General features: G+C 42.0%; 1 protein-coding gene across 2 annotated transcripts in view; it reads right to left on the bottom strand.

Moving 5' to 3' along the window:
• TRAK1 (trafficking kinesin protein 1) overlaps positions 1-23,536 on the bottom strand; it is a 109,579-nt gene that overhangs the window by 36,236 nt on the left and 49,807 nt on the right. For both annotated transcript variants that reach the window (XM_068405354.1, XM_068405355.1), the window contains exon 4: positions 5,808-5,884. In XM_068405354.1, the coding sequence (XP_068261455.1) occupies positions 5,808-5,884 (77 nt within the window). The remainder of the gene's footprint in view (positions 1-5,807; positions 5,885-23,536) is intronic.

Here is a 23,536-nt window from a genome sequence, read left to right as displayed (position 1 = left end):
AGTTTTTCCTCATATTTATGCGGAACCTCCTGTGTTCCAGCTTGCACCCATTGCCCCTTGTCCTGTCAAGGGATGTCACTGAGAAGAGCCTGGCTCCATCCTCTTGACACTTGCCCTTTACATATTTATAAACATTACTGAGGTCACCCCTCAGTCTCCCGTTGCCCACGACTTAGCAAAGATGATGGAGAGTGGCCTAGCAATGACTTCCACCAGCTCCCTCAGCACCCGCGGGTGCATCCCATCAGGGCCCATGGATTTATGGACGTCCAGATTGCTTAATTGGTCCCTGACCCAGCCCTCATCTACCAAGACAGATTCCTCCTCTATCCTGACTTCTTCTGGGGCCTCAGGGGTCCGGGGCTCCTCAGGACAGCCTCCAGCAGTATAGACAGAGGCAAAGGCAGCATTCAGTAACTCCACCTTCTTTTTATCCTCTGTCTCCAGGGCCCCCACCTCATTCATCAGTGGGCCTACATTGCCTCTAGTGTTGGCTTTACCTGCAATGTATTTGAAGAAGCCCTTTCTGTTGTCCTTGACCTCTCTTGCAAGGTTTAATTCCAAGGAGGCCTTAGCTTTCCTAGTTGCCTCCCTACATCCTGTTGACTTATATTCCTCCCAAGTGGCCAGCCCCTCCTTCCACGATCTGTACACCCTCTTCTTCCACCTGAGTTTGCCCAGCAGTTCCCTGTTTAACCATGCAGGTCTCCTGGTACCCTTCCTTGACTTCCTACATGCTGGGATGCTCTGATCTTCAGCTCAGAAGAAGCAGTCCTTGAATGCTAACCAACTATCTTGGGCCCCCTTACCTTCTAGTACCCTGTCCCATGGGATTTCCCCTAGCAATTGCTTGAAAAGGCCAAAGTTGGCCCTCCTGAAGTCCAGGGTTGTGATTCTGCTAGCTATTCTGTTCCTGCCACACGAGATCCTGAACTCTACCATCTCATGGTCACTACAACCAAGGCTGCCCTCAACCTTCACCGTTTCAACCAGACCCTCCTTGTTAGCAAGAACAAGATCCAGCAGCGCTCCTCTCCTAGTTGGCTCATCCACCATTTGCATCAGAAAGTTATCATCAATGCACTGGAGGAACCTCCTGGACTGAGGATGGCTGGCTGAGTAGGCCTCCCAGCAAATATCAGGGTAGTTGAAATCCCCCACAACAACCAGGCCCTGTAATTGAGAGACTGCTCTCAGCTGCCTGTAAAGGCCTCATCACCCTCCTCATCCTGATCCGGTGGCCTGTAATAGACACCCACAACAGTATCACCCCTGCCAGCCTGCCCCTTAATTCGCACCCACAAACTCTCAACTCGCTCCTGATCCGCCCCTGGACAGAACTCAATACATTCTAGCTGCTCACTCACATAAAGAGCAACTCCACCACCTCTCCTTAGTGGCCTGTCTTTCCTGAACAGGACATAGCCATCCATGACCACATTCCAGTCATGCGAGGCGTCCCACCAAGTCTCTGTAATTGCCACTAGATCACAGCCCCCCGACCGAACACGGATTTCCAACTCCTCCTGTTTATTCCCCATGCTGCGTGCATCGGTGTACAGGCATTTCAGGGAGCGAGCTGAGCACACCGATTTCACCCCAGGGGGATGGGGGGCCTCCTGGGCTACCTCAACACTAGAGCGTTGCCCCAGTGGTGCAAGCCCAGCTACTACCCCATCCCCCTTCGAATCTAGTTTAAAGCTCTCCGAATGAGCCCTGCTAATTCCTGTCCCAGAACCCTCTTGCCCCTACGACATAAACCTTTCCCATGTATTACGGTCACGCCTGGTGCCTTATAAAACCAGCCATTATCAAAGAACCCAAAGCCCTGCCTGTAGCACCAGTCTCGTAGCCAGGCATTTATGGAGAGAATCCTACTATTCCATCCCACGTCATCACCCGAAAATGGAAGGAGGGAGGAGAAAACAACTTGTGCCCCAGACTCTTTCACCAACCGTCCTAGGGCCTTGTAGTCTTTCTTCATCCCCCTCAGACTACGGGATGCAGCTTCTCCCCACCTGTCTGGAAGATCAGCAGCGGGTAGTAGTCTGTGGCCTTCACCAGGTTGGGGAGTTTCCTGGTGATATCCCTGATTCGGGCTCCAGGCAGACTGCAGACCTCCCTGTGATGGGGGTCAGCTCTGCATATTGGGCCCTCAGTTCCCTTTAGGAAGGAGTCTCCAACCACTAAAACTCTTGTTCCTTGTGGAGGAGGTAGCTATACGCCCGTCAGGTTTTTCTGACTGTGGTGGGACCTCTGATATAGGTTGCCTCTCCACCACATCCCCATTGGACCGGCGGTATTCCACTAGGGTTTCATATTTATTTCTCAGAGGCACCTGTGGAGGCGAGGTGGGCAAGGAGGGCACTCGCCTTTTGCCTCGGCCATAGACTTGCCTCCACTCACTCCTCTCCTCTAGGTTATTGTTTTCCACCTGAGAGGGGCAGAGTACAGTTGTCCCTCGACCCTGGGAGCTCTCCGGCAGGTGCTCCCATTTGTGTTGCAGGGAAGGCAGAGCCTGGCTCCACTGGTCTATCTCCATTTCAGCCTCCCGAATGCTCCTAAGCCTTTCTACTTCAGCTTGAAGCCTTTCCACTTCGGCTTGAAGCCTTTCAACCTGGCTTTGCAGCTGTGCCGTTCGGCCGAGCAGATCATCTACCTGCTCACAGCGCACACAGCCCCCTGTCCCCACAGAGACGGTGTAGCATTCCCTGCAGCCTGCGACCTGCACCATCGCCTCCTTCCGTGGGAGCTCTGTCTGGATTCCCACATCCATTTTGATCTTCTTCCGCCAGGTGGAGACCATTGTTCTTTCAAAGCATTCTTCAGTTTCCACTTGCTCCACCTTGAAATAAAAGGCAGTAAGCTGTGCAGGAGCAGAAGCTAATGCCATCACATGAAGGTTCAGCTCCTGTCTTCTTCATATATGTACATCCATCAGTGCTTTCGTATAAAACCAAATCCTAACCCTCTCCTTCTTTGCAGATGCCCAAATCTGTATTAAGTGGTTACTCTTACGCCATGCTTGGCCTCTACTTCCCCCTCCTCTATGTGCACAGAATTGGAAATAACCCATCTAGATAGTTCACCATACGTACCAGTAAAAACTAGAAGGTTATCCTGTTGATGACAGGTACCTATATGTGTCTCAGCTTCTGCAAAGTTGAGACATGTGGTTGTAATCCGCCTTGGAGAGGATGATAAACTGCGTAAAACTTTGTGCTGTTCATTAAGCATTTCTATTTCTTATTTTCGTATTCAGTTACTAGGTCTTTAAAATAGTGGGAAAATGGCACTAAGGTTAACTCCCCACTTACCTTTAGTTCAACACCATCTGAGGAAGAGTTTTCTCCCTGTCACTGAAAATACTGTTTGGGGTTTATTTACCGCCCCTGACGGCCATCCAGATTTTATGACTACAAGCTTATACATTAATGACAAAACCTACAGATACTGATCACATGGATTTGAAGTCAATGAATTTGAATGAAGAGGCTTTCGTAGTGGAAAAAAGCAAGTTACATAATTAGTGGATAAAAAGACAGGTTATTGATCACTGCCGTATCTACAAATAGCATTTTCCAAATGGCTTCTGAAGGTCAGGCTTATATTTGCATTGAAAGCTACTGCATTATCTAGCCATAACATCTTTCTATAATCTTATGTACAATCTTTCAGAACAATAGGTCCCACAAAGTTATCCAAAAAATGTTTAGCTTATGTATTGAGCCAGCTTATTGTTCAGTAATTGGCTCACTTCATAAACACAAAGTGGAAAAAAATATTGCTGCAGCTTTGACTCTACAGGGGAAGAGTTACCCAGCAGCAAGGTTTCTAACCTCAAAGCTGAGGCATGTAAGTGTATTTCCAGGCTCTTTAATTAACCTCCCTAGACTTCCTACACAATTTTTAGCAATTCAGCTCTAAATCTCAGTTTGGGTTCAGGCCTCTTACTCACAGTGATAAAGAACTGATTTATTACAGCAGTATGTAAGAAAATACTGAAGCCAGACACTTTTACACCATTATTGGAAAGGGATGAGAAAGCAGGTTCACAGAGGAATCTGCTCCTATTCTCACCACATACCCAGGCAGGCCTGGTGTCACTCACTTCGCTTAGTTTCAGGGCAAGAGGCACAGATTTTCAAAATATCTGCATGCATGTTGTTTTGAGATCTTCTCTTTCCTTTCTCCTGCTCCAAAATGCTGCACCTTTCACCCTGCCGACTTTGTAATACAGTCATTTGAAGCTCGCCAACAAGGAGGACAGACAAGGGGTAACTTTTGGGGTGGTTTTTCGCTTGTGTGTGTGAAGATAGCAGAAGGAGTTACACCTTAACTTCTGCAAACAGATATAATCTCTTGTGATAACCATCATTTAGAGGACAGAGAAAGGAGCTCTAAGTGCACGTTTGCCTAGGAATAGAGTGATTCAATCAGACATGATGGCCAAAGAAAACAAAAAAGCTCACTGAAAGTATTTGTTTTACTAGAGGATCACCTATTTCATGTTCCCCCATTTTTCCTTTGCTATCATCCAGACAGGGGAGTACACCAGAAGCTTTAAAACACTGCCTCAGCAAGTCCTTCTAGCACTGCTCCCGTGAGCGTGATTTCTGGATCTACAGACATTTGGCTCCATGGACTCAGGGGAGGAAACAGCTTGGCAGAATGCTGCGTCGTTACTAGAAGGAGCCACGGAAACAAATGCAAGTAAACCTCAGCCAAACAAGGCAAAGGGAACAGGACAGGTAACAGGCTGTCACTACAAGTTAATGGGTTATTCCAGGACAAGTATTTTAGGTAAAGCATCAGTTTTAACTGATATTTCATAGGAAGTTGTGTGAAGAGTTCAGCTCAAAGCACAAAATGCAGGACTTTGTACCGAGATCAGATGTATCAAGCATAGGTGGGAGATGGGAGCATTCCCATGCTTGTTTCCTTGCAGATCACCGAATGTATCTCGGTTATACAGCCCCCATTTTTGACATTGCTATGGCAATAAGCAAGCAAATAAATATGAAGGATTAAATTACACTCAGCCATGAACAAATTCAATTGTAACAGTTTTCACCTAAAGAATTCTTCATAAACATTTGGAAAATCGTTGCTCAAGCTCACTGCAGAAAAGCAGCTAATTTCAGTCAAACATTTCATCATGATATTTATTGAACATAGCATTGTAGCTTGACAATTGTTTTTTGCCATTTCTTGCGTGCCAAGGATTACAGTAATTACAATTTACATAATAATGGTATTAAAAAAAAAAACAAGACCCATACCAACCAAACAAAAGGCAAAGAAGAAAAGGCTTGGAGACAAATGGAGTATTAGGTATTTTCTAATTTTGTGTCTATGCACTTCCCTGGAAAGACATTATCTGAGATAATAATTATGAATACAAGACTATTTGTGAACTTTTTTTTTTTAATTTTAAAAGATAGTAAATCCATCAATAATGATACTGTTAGCTTTACATGTACTGTAAAAACATGTGTCGTTTTCAGATTATCCCCCCTCCCCATTCGTTATGGCAAATATTTGGCCAAGAGCAAGTTAAATGCAGTGGAATGGCCTCAACTGAAAAATAAGCACAAGTAGTGAATCCACATGACTGAGGTAGACAAGTGACCTTTAGTTAGAAAGAATATTTACCTTACCAATGAGATAAAGTGTACATACACTCAAAGCACTTATTCCTCCTCATTTGAGGACAGTCTACCAACAGTCTGTAGTAGTGGTACCATATAATTCCTGTACTACTTTCTGATACTTTGTATGGTTCCTTAAAGAGATGGAATACTTGCCTCTTCAAGAAGACGTGTAACAGCGTCTATGTCATTGTATGTTTTAGTCATCTGGCCCACTCTTTCAGCACATAAAACTGTAAGGAAATAAAATAGAACATTAATCATATTGTCAATAGTATTAGGGGGGAAATATCCTTTAAAGAGTTTAGGTTTGCATAAGTTTTCATCTTAAAACTACTTATGTAAACTTTCGGGTAATTTTATCAAAAGTTAAAAAATATTAAAAAAAAAGCTTCAAGTTAAACTGAGAATACAAGTGTTTCTCCTTTGCAATGAGTGTTTGCTTTTGTCAGTGGCAGAACAAACCATTAAAATGTTAAAACTTTCTTCTCTGAAGAGTTTGAGTTTTATTAAAAAAAAAAAATCAAGAAGTGAAAATAGACATTCTTAGATACGTAATTAGGATTGTATCATGTCACCTAGTCATTGTATTACATGTAGCAGAATTACTCCATGAATAAGCAACTCCAATACTGTTAGTAACACTGTTCAACATAAAGTTACTATGTCATATTAACTTGATAAGAGCTGGGTTCTATGGTATGAGACAGCAAGGTAAATACGAAATACATGTAAAATAATAAACTATTCTTATAATACCCAGACTACACCACGGTGGCCACAGTATCACTCATAAAAATATTTACTCAGACTGGATGAGATGATTAATCACTAAGGTGGAACCAGGAGTTTTGTTAGACTGAAGAAAGTACGCGGAAGTTTAGTCTGCCCCTATAGGTGATCCTTTAAGGAGCTACACTGACTTATCTAGAAGTCTGCAAGTTTTCTAAAAATCCACCAATAATCAGAGGAAATAACTGCACTCTCTGCTCTACTGTTATATTCTTTTTATTTTCAGCTACACCTATTCCTCAAACTGTGTAATTCTGGAAGAAAGCCGTTGTTAATGAAGTTGAGCTGACCACATGGACTATTGATTATCAGGCTGCTCTAGCACAAGTTGGTCTTCAGGGGATTTACCCGTGACAATGTCAGTTAAAGCTCAGTCTGACAGACTGGCTAATGCCGCTCCAGCATTAAGGCGGGTGGGAGAGACAGATATGGCCTAATAAGATTTAAATTTTAAAAAGTGTATTGAGTACAGTAACGTTGACAGCTTTCACCTAAGGAAACAACACTACCCAATCTATAAGGATACAGTCTACATATACATAGATGTACAGCGGATCACCACTAAGGCACATTAATATACCAAGCACAACAGTACTTAGGTATCTGTTGAAATGTTGGAGGGTTCCACATAAACATCAGAAAGTTGCTTAAACTACAGCAAGAAGTACAATTTGTTTCTGTTTATTTTCCTGTTTTTCAAATCCTATTTTTGAGGAGCAAATCCTAAAAACATTTACAATATTCAGTGACATCGGTAGTGCCAGCGAACTCCAAAGAATGTCATTCAAAAGTATTCATACGATACTTACACTTATCCAAATAATTGTCTGAAAGCGGTAACAGTAAAGAGTTTACTCTTCAAAGTAGTAATGTGACAAAAATTACACAGCAATATAAAGAATAACTATACCACTGCACAAGGAAAAACACAGTGCGTCTGTAAAATACAAGCGATGTTAGTCAAAAGCAGACTAATCAGGATTCCACAGAAAAAAGTTGAAGTAACTTGCAGAGAACATCAGCTACAGTAAACAGAGGGACTAAATAAAAGACTTAATAAAAACTTCACATAAAGACAGATGATGTCATGTCCAGAAGACTATTCACCATAAAAAAATTAACATCACCATAAACCAAATTTTTTTAAACATAGTAAGTTCATAACACATGCAATAAAATGTCTATCAGAAAACCCTGACACCAGCAGTTTGTTTTCCAAAACAACTGTACACTAAATAGTTCCCTTGGTTACAACATTCCCTTGCTACTATAAAATAATGTTTGAGATTGTCACCAGCAAGCTTGTCTTAACTCTGTACCTAGAACTACTAATCACCACTGATTATGACTATGGCGACCTCAAACCATCCTAATTCAGGTGAATGTATAACCTTCCTAACATCCAAGCTGATACAAGGACGGTGCTCCCACAGACACAATAAAGTCACTCAGCTGGAAGGAGGAGTGATAAAGCTTGATTTGTGTGGCTGCTCGCTCGGCTGCTCCTTTAGAACTTGCCATTTCATCTCTAACGCGGCAGGGTAACACCACAGCCTTATCACAACAGACTTATTATTAGCAAAGAAGTAACGACCTGGTCATCAATAGCTTTTATATCTCAAAACTTCCATCAAACTTCGTTTGGTCACTGTTAAAACAGAGGTCTTCATGTACTGTTCTGCCAACGTAGAAGGGTTTCACAGCAGAAGTGGTATCTTATGCATGCTCTTCAATGTCCAAGTGGAACAAACCTCAACAGACTGCACATAACAAAGCGACTCCTCCAGCCAACCATCTCCTACTGGCACTCAACACGCAACACAGCAGAAGCACAGAGCTACTAACTAAAAGGAGGTTTTCCTTTTGGAAGGAGGGCAAACTTGCAAAGAGGTGTTGTTCTCCATCCCTCAGAAACCAAGGTTTGTGGGGAAGAGAAGGTGAAAAGAGAGGGGAGAGAAAGCAATTCAGAAGCAGCATTTAAAAAACTCGAAACAGCGACCAAGTATGTAATTAGTCACCCTCCACAGACTGCAAGATAACATTTGGCCGATTGCTAGTGCAGTGATTTTGAATTCCTTGGTGTCCAAAGAGACTACCAAGTGAAAAAGACACTACCTTGAATAATCATTTTGAGCTCTGATCAGTGAATTGGGGAAGAGGGAAGAACCAACAAAAACCAAAGCAAACCAAAACCCACAAACTCCACAACTCTAATGGATTCTGCTTCTAGCTTGCTGGAGTTTCTGATGAATATGAGAGCCTGGTAACAGTAAAGATAAAACAAGAGTAAAGGAAGGACAACGCTCTGAAATACAAAACCCACTGTGCCAATTTACTGACCTCTTTTTGCTCACTTGCAAATCAGTAGTATTTTTGTTTGAAGGGGTTGGAAGTGCAGTGTCTAAATGCATGCATGCAAACATCAAAATCAAAATACACTTTGCACCTCTCAGTTTATGAGGAAGGCTGTTAATAAAGAAAGAATAATATATACATATATATGTGTCTTCAGCAAGTGAAGGAATCATAGAATGTCAGAAACAGAGTCAGAAAATGCATTTTGGTAACTGCTTTGAAATGAACGTCACAGATCCAAAACAGGAAACAAAGAACAGAGAAAGCATCTCTCGCATTATTTCCATGACAGCATTAAATAACTGCTACTGAGGACATATTTGCAGCTCAAAGTATTCCGGTCTTTTTAGAGTCAAACACACAAATGGACAAATGCTACACAGATCAAGCATTTCCTCTGCCTTCAAGCACCCAAGCACTATCTTCACAGTCTCTTAAAACTTGCAAATTTATGGGTACCCACATTCGTGTGTTTCCCAATGTGAATACAGCTGAAAGGATGTACTCTGCATTTATTTCTCGTCATCTATTTAATGCAGCATCTGACTGGAAGCTTCTTTCAGGCTCTGAGCTCTGCACTGACTAAAGCACTTATTCCCAAGCTGAAGATGCTCAGGGAGAAGGGAGGAAAGTACGTACCTTCCTGGATTGCTCCCTGGAAGTCACAGAGCCATCTAGCATGCTGCTTAGGGGAAAAATATGTTTCCAGGAACAGGAAACAGCCATGGAAGGGAAGCAGAGCAAGAACTACCACTATTGGGAGCTGCTGCAATGAGCCGCTAACAGGGGGTTCAGGTGGGGGGAAAAAAAGAAAAAAGAAAAAAATATCACAGGAGCCAGCAGCCTCAGGTGTCCTCAGCCCCCGCTCCCTGCATCCCTTCTTGAGGCATACCCCCTCCTCATTTTTGAGACCAATCAACCAGGGAGAAAGTAAAGAACTAAAAGAAAGCAGCCATGGCTGAAGAGGAAATCCCAGCTCCCACTGCTCCTCTTCCCATCTGTTTCCAACTTCTGGGAAACAGAAGGGGGCAAGACGTTACAGGAAAATTTCACTCCCTGGGCAGATAATACTGACCTGCACAATTATAGAGTCTAACAGGGAAGGCCCTAGTGCATGGGCATTTCCTCACTACCAAAACTTATTTCCTCAGAAATGACATCAGGACAAGGGAACACCGTTCAGGGAGCACAGATCTCCGGTGATATTAACACTGATGCTTCTTCTTGGCAAGGTGGTAGCAGGGGACAAGCTTATTGCTTTTTTTTTTCCTAACAGTTCCCTGACCAAAGCCTTCAACTATGGCAAGGCCTACTATGTTCTCAATCAGTCATGAGCAGCCTTGCCTTACTAATAGCTTCTGTCTCCCTCCCCTCTGCTCAGAGCCCTCTCCAAACACCAAAGATACAACCTCGGGTTCTTTGTATCCTAAATGTTGTGCATTGAGATGTACAGCACAGATGCAGTAACAGTGACCAGCCACACTCCTTACTGCCCGATACCACCGGGCAAACATCAGCAATCAGAGACCCTGGCAGGCTCGGACTCCTCAGCTCACGTTGGTTTAATTTCTGAAAGGCATCAACACCAATAGATTTTTTTTTTCCCCTCTTTTAAACTGTTACAGCCTAGCTTCCTGCGAGTTCAGTGGTGCAGTTTGTGAATTAATCATTTAATATTAAGGTGCAGCTACTGATTCTTCTAGAAGAAGAGGTTTTATCTTGCCGTTTAAGCTATGGTTTGAAGGGTGTTTGTTTACTGCCATTTCTCTCATACAGTATTCAGATAGCTTAGTAAATCCAATATTAAAGGCTCACATAAAACCCTATGCTATTACTTAATCTCAGGTTTGGGAAAAAACTCTGCTGTTATTTCTTCTCTGAAGGCTAATGCCCAAACACTGGGGTTGGCAGCCATTTCAAAGCACTTTCTCTAAGCAGGGCATGAACTGCAATGACTTTTCTTGTGGTGAATGAAGAATCAAGTTAAAGGAAATTTCAACAAGAAAGTCATACGCTTATTCCTTCTATTAGCATAATACACACAGATCAAATGTGGTAACTTGGAAAACACAACCACAAAGCAAAACTAAGGAGATAAGGAAAGACACCTGGAGAGAACTAAAGGCTTTACCTGTTATTGTCTCCATGTTTGGACCCCACGATTCACCATCATCATCGTGCATACAGCATTTACTGATACAGCTCAGCATAGCTCTTCTAGTAAAAGTAAAACTTCCCTTGCAGGGTTTTCAATTACCAGCCACTGAATTACTGTCTTGACAATCTCCTCCATCCATTTCTTGTCAAGAAATGTCTGGACTGCAGCCCTTGCAACTAATAAATGAGTGTAGGGCTTAAACCAGGATCTGGACTGTAAATCTTTCAAAAGTCCTAAAATGAAGTTACAAGCCTGTATTAAAAGTCATGCATTGTCAGCTGTCTCCCTCTCTTAAATATGGGATCTTTTCGTATTCTGACTCTGGGAGGGACTGGCTGGGCCAAAGCTTTCAAGAATTACTCGTCTCCGTTTTCTTTGCTTTAGTATTTAAAGATCCCAGAGCCCTGTACAGCCTCCATTCTAGTCAATGTCTTTGTAAGACAAACCAGGTATGTTTCATTTTCTCTAGGACTGCTCTGCCTAGACCTTTATGAAGGTGCTTCCCATACTCATGAAGAGACCCAATTCTGTAACGCTGCCAAGTGTAACGCTAGTTCTGTGACAGATGCTCTAGAAACAGGACTGAGGGCGGTCACAGGATCTAAACGTCGGGACAGGGAAAAACCTCACTAGATCAAAATGACCATGGAAATAACGGACAACTAGCAAGTACACATTCTGCTCATGGAATAGGCCAAACACAGTTAAGGAGCCTTAATCACACAATTTTTACCCCCTTCTTTTCAATAACTCTAAGTGGTTAAAGTGAATCATACTCTCAAGACTTTCCATTTCTGATACCAAATTTATAGCCAGATATGGCTAAAATGTTTCTTTTGTTCAGCGTGAAAATGCTGGTGTTTCCACCTGCTTTACTCATAGAATGGATTGACTCATCCCCAAGAGAAATACTATTGTTTATAAGCATGTCTACACACCTACATAGAAATACCATATATCATTTTTGTACATCTGTATCACAACTACATTGAGTGTGTAGGTGACCTGAATGTGTAGGTGGAGGAGAGAAGGCATCTTAAAAGGCATTTCAAGTGAGCTTTTGAGGGGAAGGTACTGCAGTAAGACAGGGCTAAATTTATCCCAGAGGGAACTCAGCATTTTTTTTTACTCTTGAAGTCAAAAAGAACAGCTTCAGACTGTACTTAGATCTGCATGAAAGGTAAAGTCAGCAGGAAGAATAAGAACAGCATGATGTGTGTTTCAGCAACCATTTAATAACTAAAAAAAAAAAACAAAACCAAAAAAAAAACAACAAACCTAAAAAATCAAACATAAAACAATGCCGGCTGGGCTCTCTCGGTAAGTTTCCTCCCCCCCAATCCCAGTTTTAAAGTTTCCTTTCACCAGTATTCGCTCAAGCACCTTTCTATTTTGCACAGACACACAAGTTATCTCAGCTTCCTTCAGAGACCCACAACAGGAGAGATGGATAGTTTATTGCCTGAGTATGAATGAAATCCAGGGGGAATATTTGACTCTGAAAAATTCTTTACAGGAAAGTCCTATGCAAGGGGATTCAAAGAGCACGTTACACCCGCTGAGGCTTTGAACACAGGAACTATTTCCCATGTGGTGAATGCGGGTGTAAATTCACAGCAGGTCACATTCTCTGTGCTATCTTTCAAAGCATCCTTACACCAGCTTTATGATAGCACGTTTGGAAGTGCCAGTTCTCTACCACAGAACCACTATTTCAGAGTTAAATTTACAGCGCATGAAATAACAGAAATGGTGCATTTGGCTTTTGGTACCTGAAGCCCCGAAAAAAATTGCCAGGCTGGCTGGCAGCAGCCCCTGACTGGGTACACTCCCTGTACAGCGGGTGCAGAGGAGGATTTTCAACGTACATAGATCCACATTCCCACGCTAACAGGCCAGTTGCCTGCAACACTGCAGATGCCCATTATTTCCAAAAAGTATGACAAGATTTTGGGGTCATTTGTGTTGTTGAAAGGTTAAGTCACAAACCTCACAACTCGGATTATTTCTATCTATGTGCTCAAGTTCATGGATAAGCACAAAACCTGTTCTTTTGCTCATTTTTAGAAGCACCTGTGGGGAATGATAACCTAACAGACACCGTCTCATAACATACATACAAGCTGTACATATAAAAATGCACTACATTTGCAAAGAAAGTTAGTTTCCCAAATCCAGTTTCATTATAGAAAAACATAGTGCAGAGCCTACATCTGTTGATCATGTATTTTTTCTTTAAAGAAGCGTAGATAAATTAAGATTAATCCTATTCATAAGAGTATTTTCTTCATATTTCACCTGAATATACTGGCTACACATTAAAAAAATTGTAAAATTTAGCAATTTAAATCCACACACATCACTCAAATCACTTATATGTTGCCCTGTGCTATACCATAGACATTTAAAACCAAAAACTGAGAAGTACCTTCTTCCAGGATATCAAGGCTCTGCCTGTTACACCTGCATTCTCTCTTATTTTCCTTTTCATAGTCATATTCAAAGCTTTCCTCTTCGTTTACTGACATTGCTGAAGTTATCCCAGAGAGAGACGATACGATGCCTTAGTCTCACAGGAGATGGGAAGTCCTTCCCGCAGAGGCTGTATTTTTGGGGAGAGCAAGGCAAGGTCTCCACAAAGCAGGACACCATCTTTCCTCACTCACATGCTCTGCCAGCTCCTCGGCGGCTGAGTGTTTGTCCTTAGCACAACAGCTCTGTGTTGTACAGATGGGGCGGAGGAGGGAAGAGACCATCTGTCTAATAATTACTACAAGATTTATGTTGTTCCTCATACCAGCTCTGAGGGTAGCCAGTTTTCGCTCACCAGCTCCACTAGCACGTTTCAGACACAGCAAGCGGGCTGAAAGCCCCCTCCCCGGCCCTCCTCACATCAACAAGGTTCTCCCTCCTCTGCCCCGCTCCTCCAAGTGAAGTGGTAGCTTCCCTCAAGTGTCCCAGCAACACGGAAGTCCGACCCAGCCTCCGACCGTCACACCTGGAGGGTGTGCACCTCCACGGAGCTAAGGCACCTCTCAGGTTGCCTAATGCTGCAAGGACAGATTTCAGGGGAGCAGCGAGCAGCCGAAGCCTGCACACACGCACGCTCATCCCACCCAGCCGGGAGCTCTCGGAAGTCGCGGCTGTTGTACAGTGTGGTCCGAGCGCAGCATCCACCGCTCACCGAAACCACTGCGTGAAGAACTGGGCTGGGGGAAGAGAGTGGGTGTTTGCTTGGGGTTGTTATGGCTTTTACAAAAAAGATTACGCTTGTATGAAGCATTAACTGACATATCACATCAGCTGTCAAATGCCGCGTGTTCTGCAGTCACCTGTACTCTTCTGTCTGCTGTGGGAAACAACACACCTCAGGTCCACGTATGGCACCCCAGGGCATTTTCAAGGGCATATGGATCTCTTCTCTGTTCAACAATAAACAAAACTTGTGCTCAGACCTCTTGGTTTCCAACAGGTTGTGTTTGCTAAACTTCACTACACACACAGGGCAGGTTAACGTTCTTATTTAACTTTTTGTAGCTATAGATACCTAATGTTTGCCAAGCTGCCTCCCTTACTTTCCATGGCAAATGGGTGCCCTTTGCTGGTTGCACAAAGCATTCCTATGTGCCTCACAAGGCAGAGCAGTTCCAGGGAAAGTCGGGGCACTGAAAGGCAAAGGCAGCTCAACACCCTTTGAGGGGACAATAACTGCTAGGGAGGGAGACAGACCAACACCACCAGCCAGAAGAACGTAACAGTTCGGGTCATGTGGGAACAATTTCTCTATTGCCATCTCTCTAGTGGTGTGAAAGTATGAGGTAGTGCGAGAGGGGAAGGAACTAATTCTATATGATCATGATGAATTATTCTGTTTTAAGTTTTAAACTCTTGATATTTATATACAAACAATGCAACAATGTTTATATAAAGAACAGCCAAAGGATATGAAATCCACATAAGTGCTTGCTGGGGAAAGGAACACTCCTTTCTGAATAAACAAAGATCTTACTACTCAAACTTACCATCTTGACCACTGACTGCCAAAATTTACTGCAATATTCATCAGCAGCAACTGCGTCAAGAACTCAGGGGAAAAACCAGGATTGTCCCTTTCTCCCCATATCATGACATTAAAGAAGTAAGTTTAATAATAATGTAAAGGGGATTACTTCTAGTTTCTGATTCCTTAGAGCTTCTCCGTGTCTTCATTCCTCCCCTGTAACAATGAATCAAAACTCTTTAAAAAAATTAAAAATCAGACAGTAAGAGTTTTAAGTACCTACTTGCCATCCAGTCTCAGTTTACCACATTTCAGTAATAGTTAGAGAATGGAAATTCAGAAAGTAACCAGAACAAGAAGTCATTTTAAAAGAATGCAAGAAACCTCTTTTAAAGCTTAGGGACAGAAAAGTCCACCCTGACCAACCCTGCTGACGTACTATGGTTTTAATATTGCTGACAAGCGTTAGACTGTAGCTAACCAACCAGCTCATAAAGGAGAGCAGGGCAGTGGGTGACACGCTGGAAACATGCATGTTGCTGCCCAATATACACGACAATAGAAGGAGAGTAAGTGACTATTCCCACAAGCTGACTTCTGACCTGTGACTCATGTCAACTCATGCCACACAGAAGGACTCTGACATTCTAAAGCTGAGAGAAAGGTAAGTGTTGCAATGCCTATTTCGATACCAGCATGAGATAAATGCTGATGCAAATTCATAATGGGTGGAGAAGGAATGTGTACCACACCCTCACACTATCAGCTCATTTTTAGTGCTGTTCTGCATTGAGGCCTTTTAGCAGTACAGCAATATTTACTTGCTCAAGATTAAGAGCCAGGTTTCCAACAGATACCAAACAACACGCAGCTATGGAGGAAAAAAAAAAAAAGCTAAATTGTCTATGGTTCTGAAAATACACATTCTAATCAGGAAAGATTCAAAAGAGGTTTTTAATATTTCCCGTAAACACATACTCAGGGACTTAAAGAATATACCAGAATGAACATCCCTTTTTATGGGTTGCCACTGCAAAGTAAATTTGGCGTGTTTGCTACAACCACCACCCCGAATTAGCGGCTAAAGACATTTAACTCCTTTCAGGAAGCTTTAAGTGACGTGCAATGCTTGAAGCACGCAGATGCACGTTCCCCGTGCGATGCCTGCGCTAAGGCACAGACTGCCTTCAGCAACTTTGCAATCCAGCAGGAAACACAAACCGGTGGCTAGGTTGAAGAAGGGTGAGGCTGGACACAATACAAACCAACCCTCCTACCCTGACTCATTATTTCCAAGGAACTCCAATGCATTCAAACTATTTTAACCTTCCCATATCAATAAAAATATCTAGACTCCTGCACAATTAACCACATTGATTTTTACCTCAGTTAACTAATAATAACAATGCTGCATTTAGAACAAAGAGATTCTCTGTAAGCAAACAAGTCCTAAAAACAGCAGCTGAAACAGCAGCACCCAGATTTAAAATACGTTGATGAAGAAATGTGGGTGTTTTGAGGTGGGCTTTTCAGGGAGGGGGGATAAATTGGTCATCGAACATGTGCTGTCCATTAAGATGTACAGTCAAACAGAATTAGATTTTTGAATTATTTTGAAAATTATTTTTGAGAATTATTTTTGAAAATTAGATCAAATGTTTACAGGTTTTGCACATTTCCCACTCTTTCAAAATCCCACCCAAATTATCTTCTATCACTCAACCAAAAGGACAGCACGTTACTTTTGCAGAAAGGGAATGAAATGGGACGAAGTGGGAAAACACTTACCTGGAAATGTAGCAGCTGAGCAGAATAAAGAGGAAAAATACCTCTATACTGAAAAATAAGACACATAAAGGCAACATACAAGTAGAAGTAGCTTAGGTCTGACTGGATAAAGAATAGAGAGTCAGTGGAGGAATAATGAAAAAGAAGTGACATGGCAAAAAGTAGAAAACTAGGAAAATGGTATCAATGGTTACATAAATATAAGCAAGGTTCAACCATACTTATCAAGTATAGAGAGAAAGGACATAGGAGCAAAACAAGAACAACCTGAATGAGAATTTTAGCTCCATACCTACAGAGTAAGGGCTGTTTCAGAGACTGCATGCCACAGGCATTCGTAAGACTCTCAGAGATTTAGATGGCATGCCCACAGTCAGCATCCACTCAACATCCAGAGTAACACCAGGGTTACTCTGTCCACAGGGATGGAGACAAAAGGGGCTAATGTATGAGAGAGATGATGACCCATCATAAATGCCCAACCACCAGCCAAGCTCCTGCTGTAAGGGAGAAGGTGTCAAGGGAAGCATATTTTAAGTAAAAAGGTTGAGTGAGCCACGCACAGAACTGGCAGATGTATGTTTGTGAGGTTACCTGTAACTAAGGTGCACAGAAAACGAACATGGAGAACCAAGAACTCTCAAAGAGCTGCAGCAGGGAATGTGAAATGTTCTTCTAATGCTACCTTAAAGGAGTGATCGAAAAAAAGGAAAAAAAAGAAAGAGAACGAGGACACAGTCTCACATCTGCAAAGGCACGCTAAAATAAGCAAGGCAAAGATAAGTAATCATGCTTAAAGTGGCTGAGAAATCAAAGAGAACAGGCATTAACGTTGTTAATCATTGTTCAGCTAAAAAGAAAGTTAGGGAGCTTGCTGATAATCATTTCAGTGGAGTGGAAAATAGAACAGAGGAGAGGAGCTCCCAACTGCAACCAGAACACGAGATGAGAACATTTCAATGTGAGCAGGAGGAAAATAGAGGTAGGAGTTGAAAGTTACAGAGATGAGCGAAAGCAGGAGAAGGGGTGCTGGAACGACCAATAGAGTGAGATAGAGCTGGTCAGGCAAACACAAGAGAGGTTAGAAGCTTCGACACGTGTGAGGCAGTGTGACTGGTGGAGGAAAAAAAAGAAAATATGTTCTTTTTTCCACAAGAAATTGCTGAAACTCATGGCCAACAACAGGAGGACAAAAGAGTCAATTGCACATACACAAAGTCATCTGGAATCGTAGGCAATGAACTTTCAGGCATTAACACGGAGTTGTTCAGCTAGAAATAAACGAGTAATGGACGAAACCACAAGAAAAGTAATTTGAGCCAAAGCCAACCTGGATTTCTCTAGAAAGCATTGTTCATTGAGAGGATGAAAAATACTGGCCTAAAAAAAGAGTCAGGGAGAGAAGGCTATTCATAAAGATTTCTGGGGGTAGCTACGTGAGCAACCTGAGCCAGTGGAAGGTGTCCCTGCCCATGGCAGGGGGTTGGAACTAAATGATCTTTAAGGTCCCTTCCAAGCCAAACCATTCTATGATTCGATGATACTTATCTGTTTATGTAGCTGCTTGGGAGTTTGTGGGGTTTTTTGCATTAGTTTTTTCACCCAAGGTGCATTGTTTGTGTTTTTTTAAGAATCTATTTGTTTTTCTCTAAAAAAACAAAAACAAACAAAAAACCAACAAACAGATGAACCTAGACTTTTATACTGTTATCTTTCTGCAAAAAAAGTCTGCAAAAGTTTTATCTTTACCTCTTTTATCATTGGTTCTGTCAATCTCAAAATCTGCTATGAAAATAACTACTTTCCTACTCAAGTACACACCCAGTTCTTTCCCCCTCCCCATTCCACCTACACAATATATTTCATTAATATCAAATAAAGTGATAAGTGTCACTCATATTACAAAGTATTATACTTGAAAATGTATCTACAAAGCACAGTGTAATAGTTCTTATTTATAGACATTTCAATTTATTGTAATGTTAGTTAACACCAGTGATTCAATCTTCAGATAAACAGAGTGTGACATTTTATTGTCTAATTCAATCCACTCCTACCAAAGATAAACTCTGTGAAGGACTTGATGTAAAGGGATTAACTCATTATTTCAACCCTAGAAAGTCTTTGTAAAGATTTGTACATTTTAAGTTTTGAGCATTTGTTCATTCGCTTTTGCAAGGTATTAAAATTGTCACCACCAAATGCAAGTTGAAGACGTCATTTCAATGTCGGTCCATACAGAAAGTTCATTAAATCTGAGGTAAAAGTGAGAGTTGCTTCTTTACCTATTAAGTTAAATAACAGCATTAAAACCTTATATCCTGGTGTTATTTTGGAGTGCTTTTTCCCTTGAAGAACAAGAAACCATACACTGCAAAAGTAATCATTAAAAAGTAGACCAAACAAAGCCACACCTTTTAAATGGAAATCTTGAGTCCCAGCAGCTTTGACAAAGAATGTATGAATGATTCAATCAGAAAAATCATTCTCCGGGATAAAATCTTGTGAGGTTTTCTATTAGCTTCAATGTACCACCAACTCTCCGCCAATGTTGGATTTACCAAAAAGGGTGAACTGGGCAGGATTCACAACTGAATGCACACACACATCTGAGTCCCAGAGAGTCCACGCATAGCAGAGAAATAAGCTCTGTAACTACGCTTCATCTTGTCTTAAAATGGATATTGAAAACAGCTCAGCTGAGCTGCGACTGCCTATCACTCTACTGAATACAAAAAGCAGCTCAGGCAAATGACTCTGGTATTGACAAATACATGGTAGAAAAATCAAACATCAATCAAGAGACAGACATCTCTTATAACACACCATCTGCTTTTTTGAAAGAGCTCAATTTTCTACTGTATTTTGAAGATGCCTTTTGTCTCCCACTACAATCAGAATACCTTTCCCCATCAACAGGAAATGTCAATACTATTTTAAACCCAAATTAATATGCCAGTATCAAAGGCCAAAGACTATGACTATGACTCCCACCGCACCCCTCAAATCCATCCCTCTTTCCTGCACACTTCAACTGGGAGAAGCAACAGAAAGCTAAACCCCATAAAGTTCCACTAAACCCTATGAGACTACCCTTTACCTGAGAGGCCAAGACGAGACTGACAGCACTATCCTTCCCTCATGTAAAAAGTAATATTTTAAATAAATAAAGAAATTTTAAAAACATTGTGCCTTACCTACAGGAGAAATTTTCCCTATTAAACTTTAAACTCTGCTTTCCCGACTTTAAATCCTGCTTTGTCTCAGGGGAGAACTCCCCAAACACTTCAGGCAGCCAGCACAGACTCGAGCTGACTCTCTGTAGATCTCAGCTCATGGAAGCAGCATGCTAGGCCGGGGCTCAGCACTCACAAGAAAACTTGTAAGCCCAGAATCAGACCAACCACTGCAGTGCTCCCAAGGCCCTGATCCCACACAGTATTTAAATGCTTGCCCAACACTTGTTGCTTGTTCCATGACGGTGGAACTCCCGTAGCTTCTCCAGTGCAGTACACACCTTAAGACAAAACTGAGGAGCAGACGAGCTCTTAGGTCAGACACTCGGGCATGGCATGCTTCTGCATAATGACACTTTGACCAGAGAAAGGACCATAAAAAATAACAATAAAGAGAAGGCTATCTATTTAACCTGGGGAAAAAAAAAAAATCAGCTACAGCCTTTAATTGCAGTACAACCGTTCTATTTTTTAAGCTTCTAAAACCAGGGCAACTCAGCCTGTTACATCAGACGGATTAATCAGATGCTACAGTATTTACCAGGGTTAAACCTAGAAGATAAAGATTACATAATGGATTCAGTCCAACTTAAAGTGGTCAGATCTTTCAAATAAATATGCACCTTTCCTCTTGAACACCTGGACAGGAATAATCAATTAAACGTAAGAGAAGTTCAAGTTTAACAAGCTTCTAACATTGCACTTCATTCCAAAATCTATGGCACCAATGGAGGCACATGCCACTCAAGAGACCATAAGAACCCATTCACATTTTGTTCACACATATCTGTACTCTCCATGATCCCTCTGCTATTGTTATCAAAACACTATGAAATATCTTTGTGTACTACATACATACAACATCCCCTGGGCCTACACTCCTTACTCCTCTCTGTTCTTTGCTTCACTGTGATCTTGGAGTTGACTCATTTAAGATAAGCTCTCCAACCAGAATAAAATACATATACAACTACTGCTTTACCAGAGGCTGCATTTTGTTTTGGAGGTTACCACTGAGGGCCAATCTTGATTTTTCCACTCTGCTGAGAGTACAGTTTTAGCCATTGCTTATCCTTCCTCGTGTGCCTTCTGTCAGAAGTCTGATGAAAACATTCAGTGCTCTGATAAAGAAATAATCACCCAAGCAAACATTAGAAAAATCGCAAGAGGCCCAGAAGCTAGTGCTCGCCGGTTTGTAATCTTTCCAATTCAAAAAGTGAACCTGCTTACTTCTAAGAAGCTACAGTTTTAAGTGTCTTTCACAGACAAGTAACCAGAGAGAAAACATGTACTGCCTATTAACACATTAAAAAATATACATATTACAGCACATTGGTAACGCAGAAAAAACACAAATACTTAAAATTCAAACCAATACAGAATCTTACAGTAAGTGTATTTAAATTCAGCTGAATTATTACATATACAGTTAGCGTTTCAAATATTTCTCCTCCTGCCCAAAGATTGCTCACACAGTGCATATGCTCCTCTGCCACTCCCTTTGAAAAAGAAAAAGCTATCCAGGAGAGTCTCCTGTAGCGTGCTCACAAGAGATGTTGAGATGCAACGGGCATGCAGGCACCTCCGCCACACCAGGGTGCTGCCTTTTTCAAGGTACTTCATTTTTAAAACCATTGAATAACGATGCTCCAGTCTTATAAGCTCTAAATCCTGCAACAAGAGACTAGAAAGAAATATTTACCATCTGTGCATTCTTCATAATACCAGTCCAGTTCATAATAATCTGCTTCAATAAATTTCTGCATAGTCAGTATCCTTCAGCAACATCGACGAGATTTCACTTCGCTGCTAAGGTCAAGTGAAGTGCAGCCATGCCTCCCTGCCCTCGCAAAACACCGCACCGCAAGGAAGCTCACAGAAGGCTGAAAACGAGCTGCACATCTTCAGTGAGGCTGCAATTACAATAAAAGGGGGGTGTGGAGGGTGTATTTGGGGAAAAAATATAAAATTAGAAAAAAAATAGAAAAAAGGATGCAGAAGGGAGAAGCAGATGCCCTGGCAGCTGCTCTAATAAAGCAGCTCTGCACAGGAGCCTCGGGTGGGCGTTAACGGAAGCATCCTATCACAAGGCTGACGCGGGGGACACACACCACTGCCTGGCTGGTTCCAGCTCGCTCCTCTCCTCCCTAGCCGCCACATCTCTTCCAGTCTAACATGTTGCCATGGAGATGAGCTGGCTCCAAAACCGATGCAGAGATGAAGAAAATGCACTTGGCTGTTCCTGGCTTTGCAGACTGGAAGTACCCCTCCATACTGGAAATGAAAATCCTTGCTCAGAAAGATGGTACAACTCTCTGCTGACTGCTCCCAGAACAGCAGCATCATGCCATCGCAACGCACCGGGTACATGCAGCACATTAATAATGAAAATCTAGTCCATTACTACTCTCCTGCACAGGGTTTGATAAAAGCTTGCCTTCCCCATGGAAAAATGAAACTACATTACGGCTTTGTTACATTATTCTGGCCTGATAGAACAGAATCCTTTATGCATCCTGTAAGTGGCAAACAAAAAATGAAAGAATCAGAAAAATCAGGACAGCCGTACATTTCCCCTTGCAATAAAGCTAATCTACTTCTGCTGTTTGCCTTCTCCATGAACCACTGACACTTTTTTTTTTTTTAAATTAAGTTTTGCAGCCAAAACCAAGGGGTTAGGACAAACTTTCATTATTCCTAAAAATGCCTAAGGTCTTCACACAGAATAGCTTAATATTCATGTTCACTGTTCTGGAAATGAAAGAAAAGACTTTACTTTTGCAGCACCGAATAAAACCGTGTTTAAGCTGTCAGGAGATAACCCGTCTGAGGAACAGATGGCATTAAATCATCATCATCATCATCAAGCACAGCAATTCAAAAAGCATGTCTGAACCTGTGCAGGTGCAGTTACCAAAGGGACTGACACCCATTTTGTTCATAACCGCCACGTACTCCTCACTCCCTTCTCCCCCTTGTTTAGGAAACTATTTCTTTGCAAACACCAGTAGAAACACCGGTATAAAGTCGCAATATATGTTAATAACACAAGGTAGGAGGCTATACTGGGTCTGACCAAGGGGGTGTCTGTCTAGCCAAAGACTCCATCTGCAAGAACAGCCACAAGCAGGTAAGGGACAACTAGCCAATACTCCCCTCAACTGCCCTCACAACCTCCAGTTTTTTCCTGCTTCAGAGACAGGCTGAGACAGAGGCAGTTTCTACTTTTAGCAAGTCTTGAAGGACTTATTCTGTCTATTCTTGAGCCCATGTACATCTTCTTGCAAGGAATTCCACACATGCTTAATATTTATGTGAAAGCAATACAATGTGTACATGAACTTCAGCTTTGTAAATCACAAAGGATTTTATATAAAAGCCACTAAAAGCCTTCGGACGTGCAAGGGTCATACAATTATCTTCCAAAAAAAAAAAAATTGTAATTTTAATACTGCGAGCATTTTTGCCAAATGTGATCATTCTGCCCTCACCCTGTGCCATCTCTAAACAGGAATGTGACAAGGCACTCCAGTCCTAGCTCAGTCTTGCAGAATTT

This window comes from Nyctibius grandis, chromosome 7, assembly GCF_013368605.1.
Source record: "Nyctibius grandis isolate bNycGra1 chromosome 7, bNycGra1.pri, whole genome shotgun sequence".
In the NCBI taxonomy this organism is placed as follows: domain Eukaryota; kingdom Metazoa; phylum Chordata; class Aves; order Nyctibiiformes; family Nyctibiidae; genus Nyctibius; species Nyctibius grandis.
This window is presented reverse-complemented; position numbering and strand designations above follow the sequence as displayed.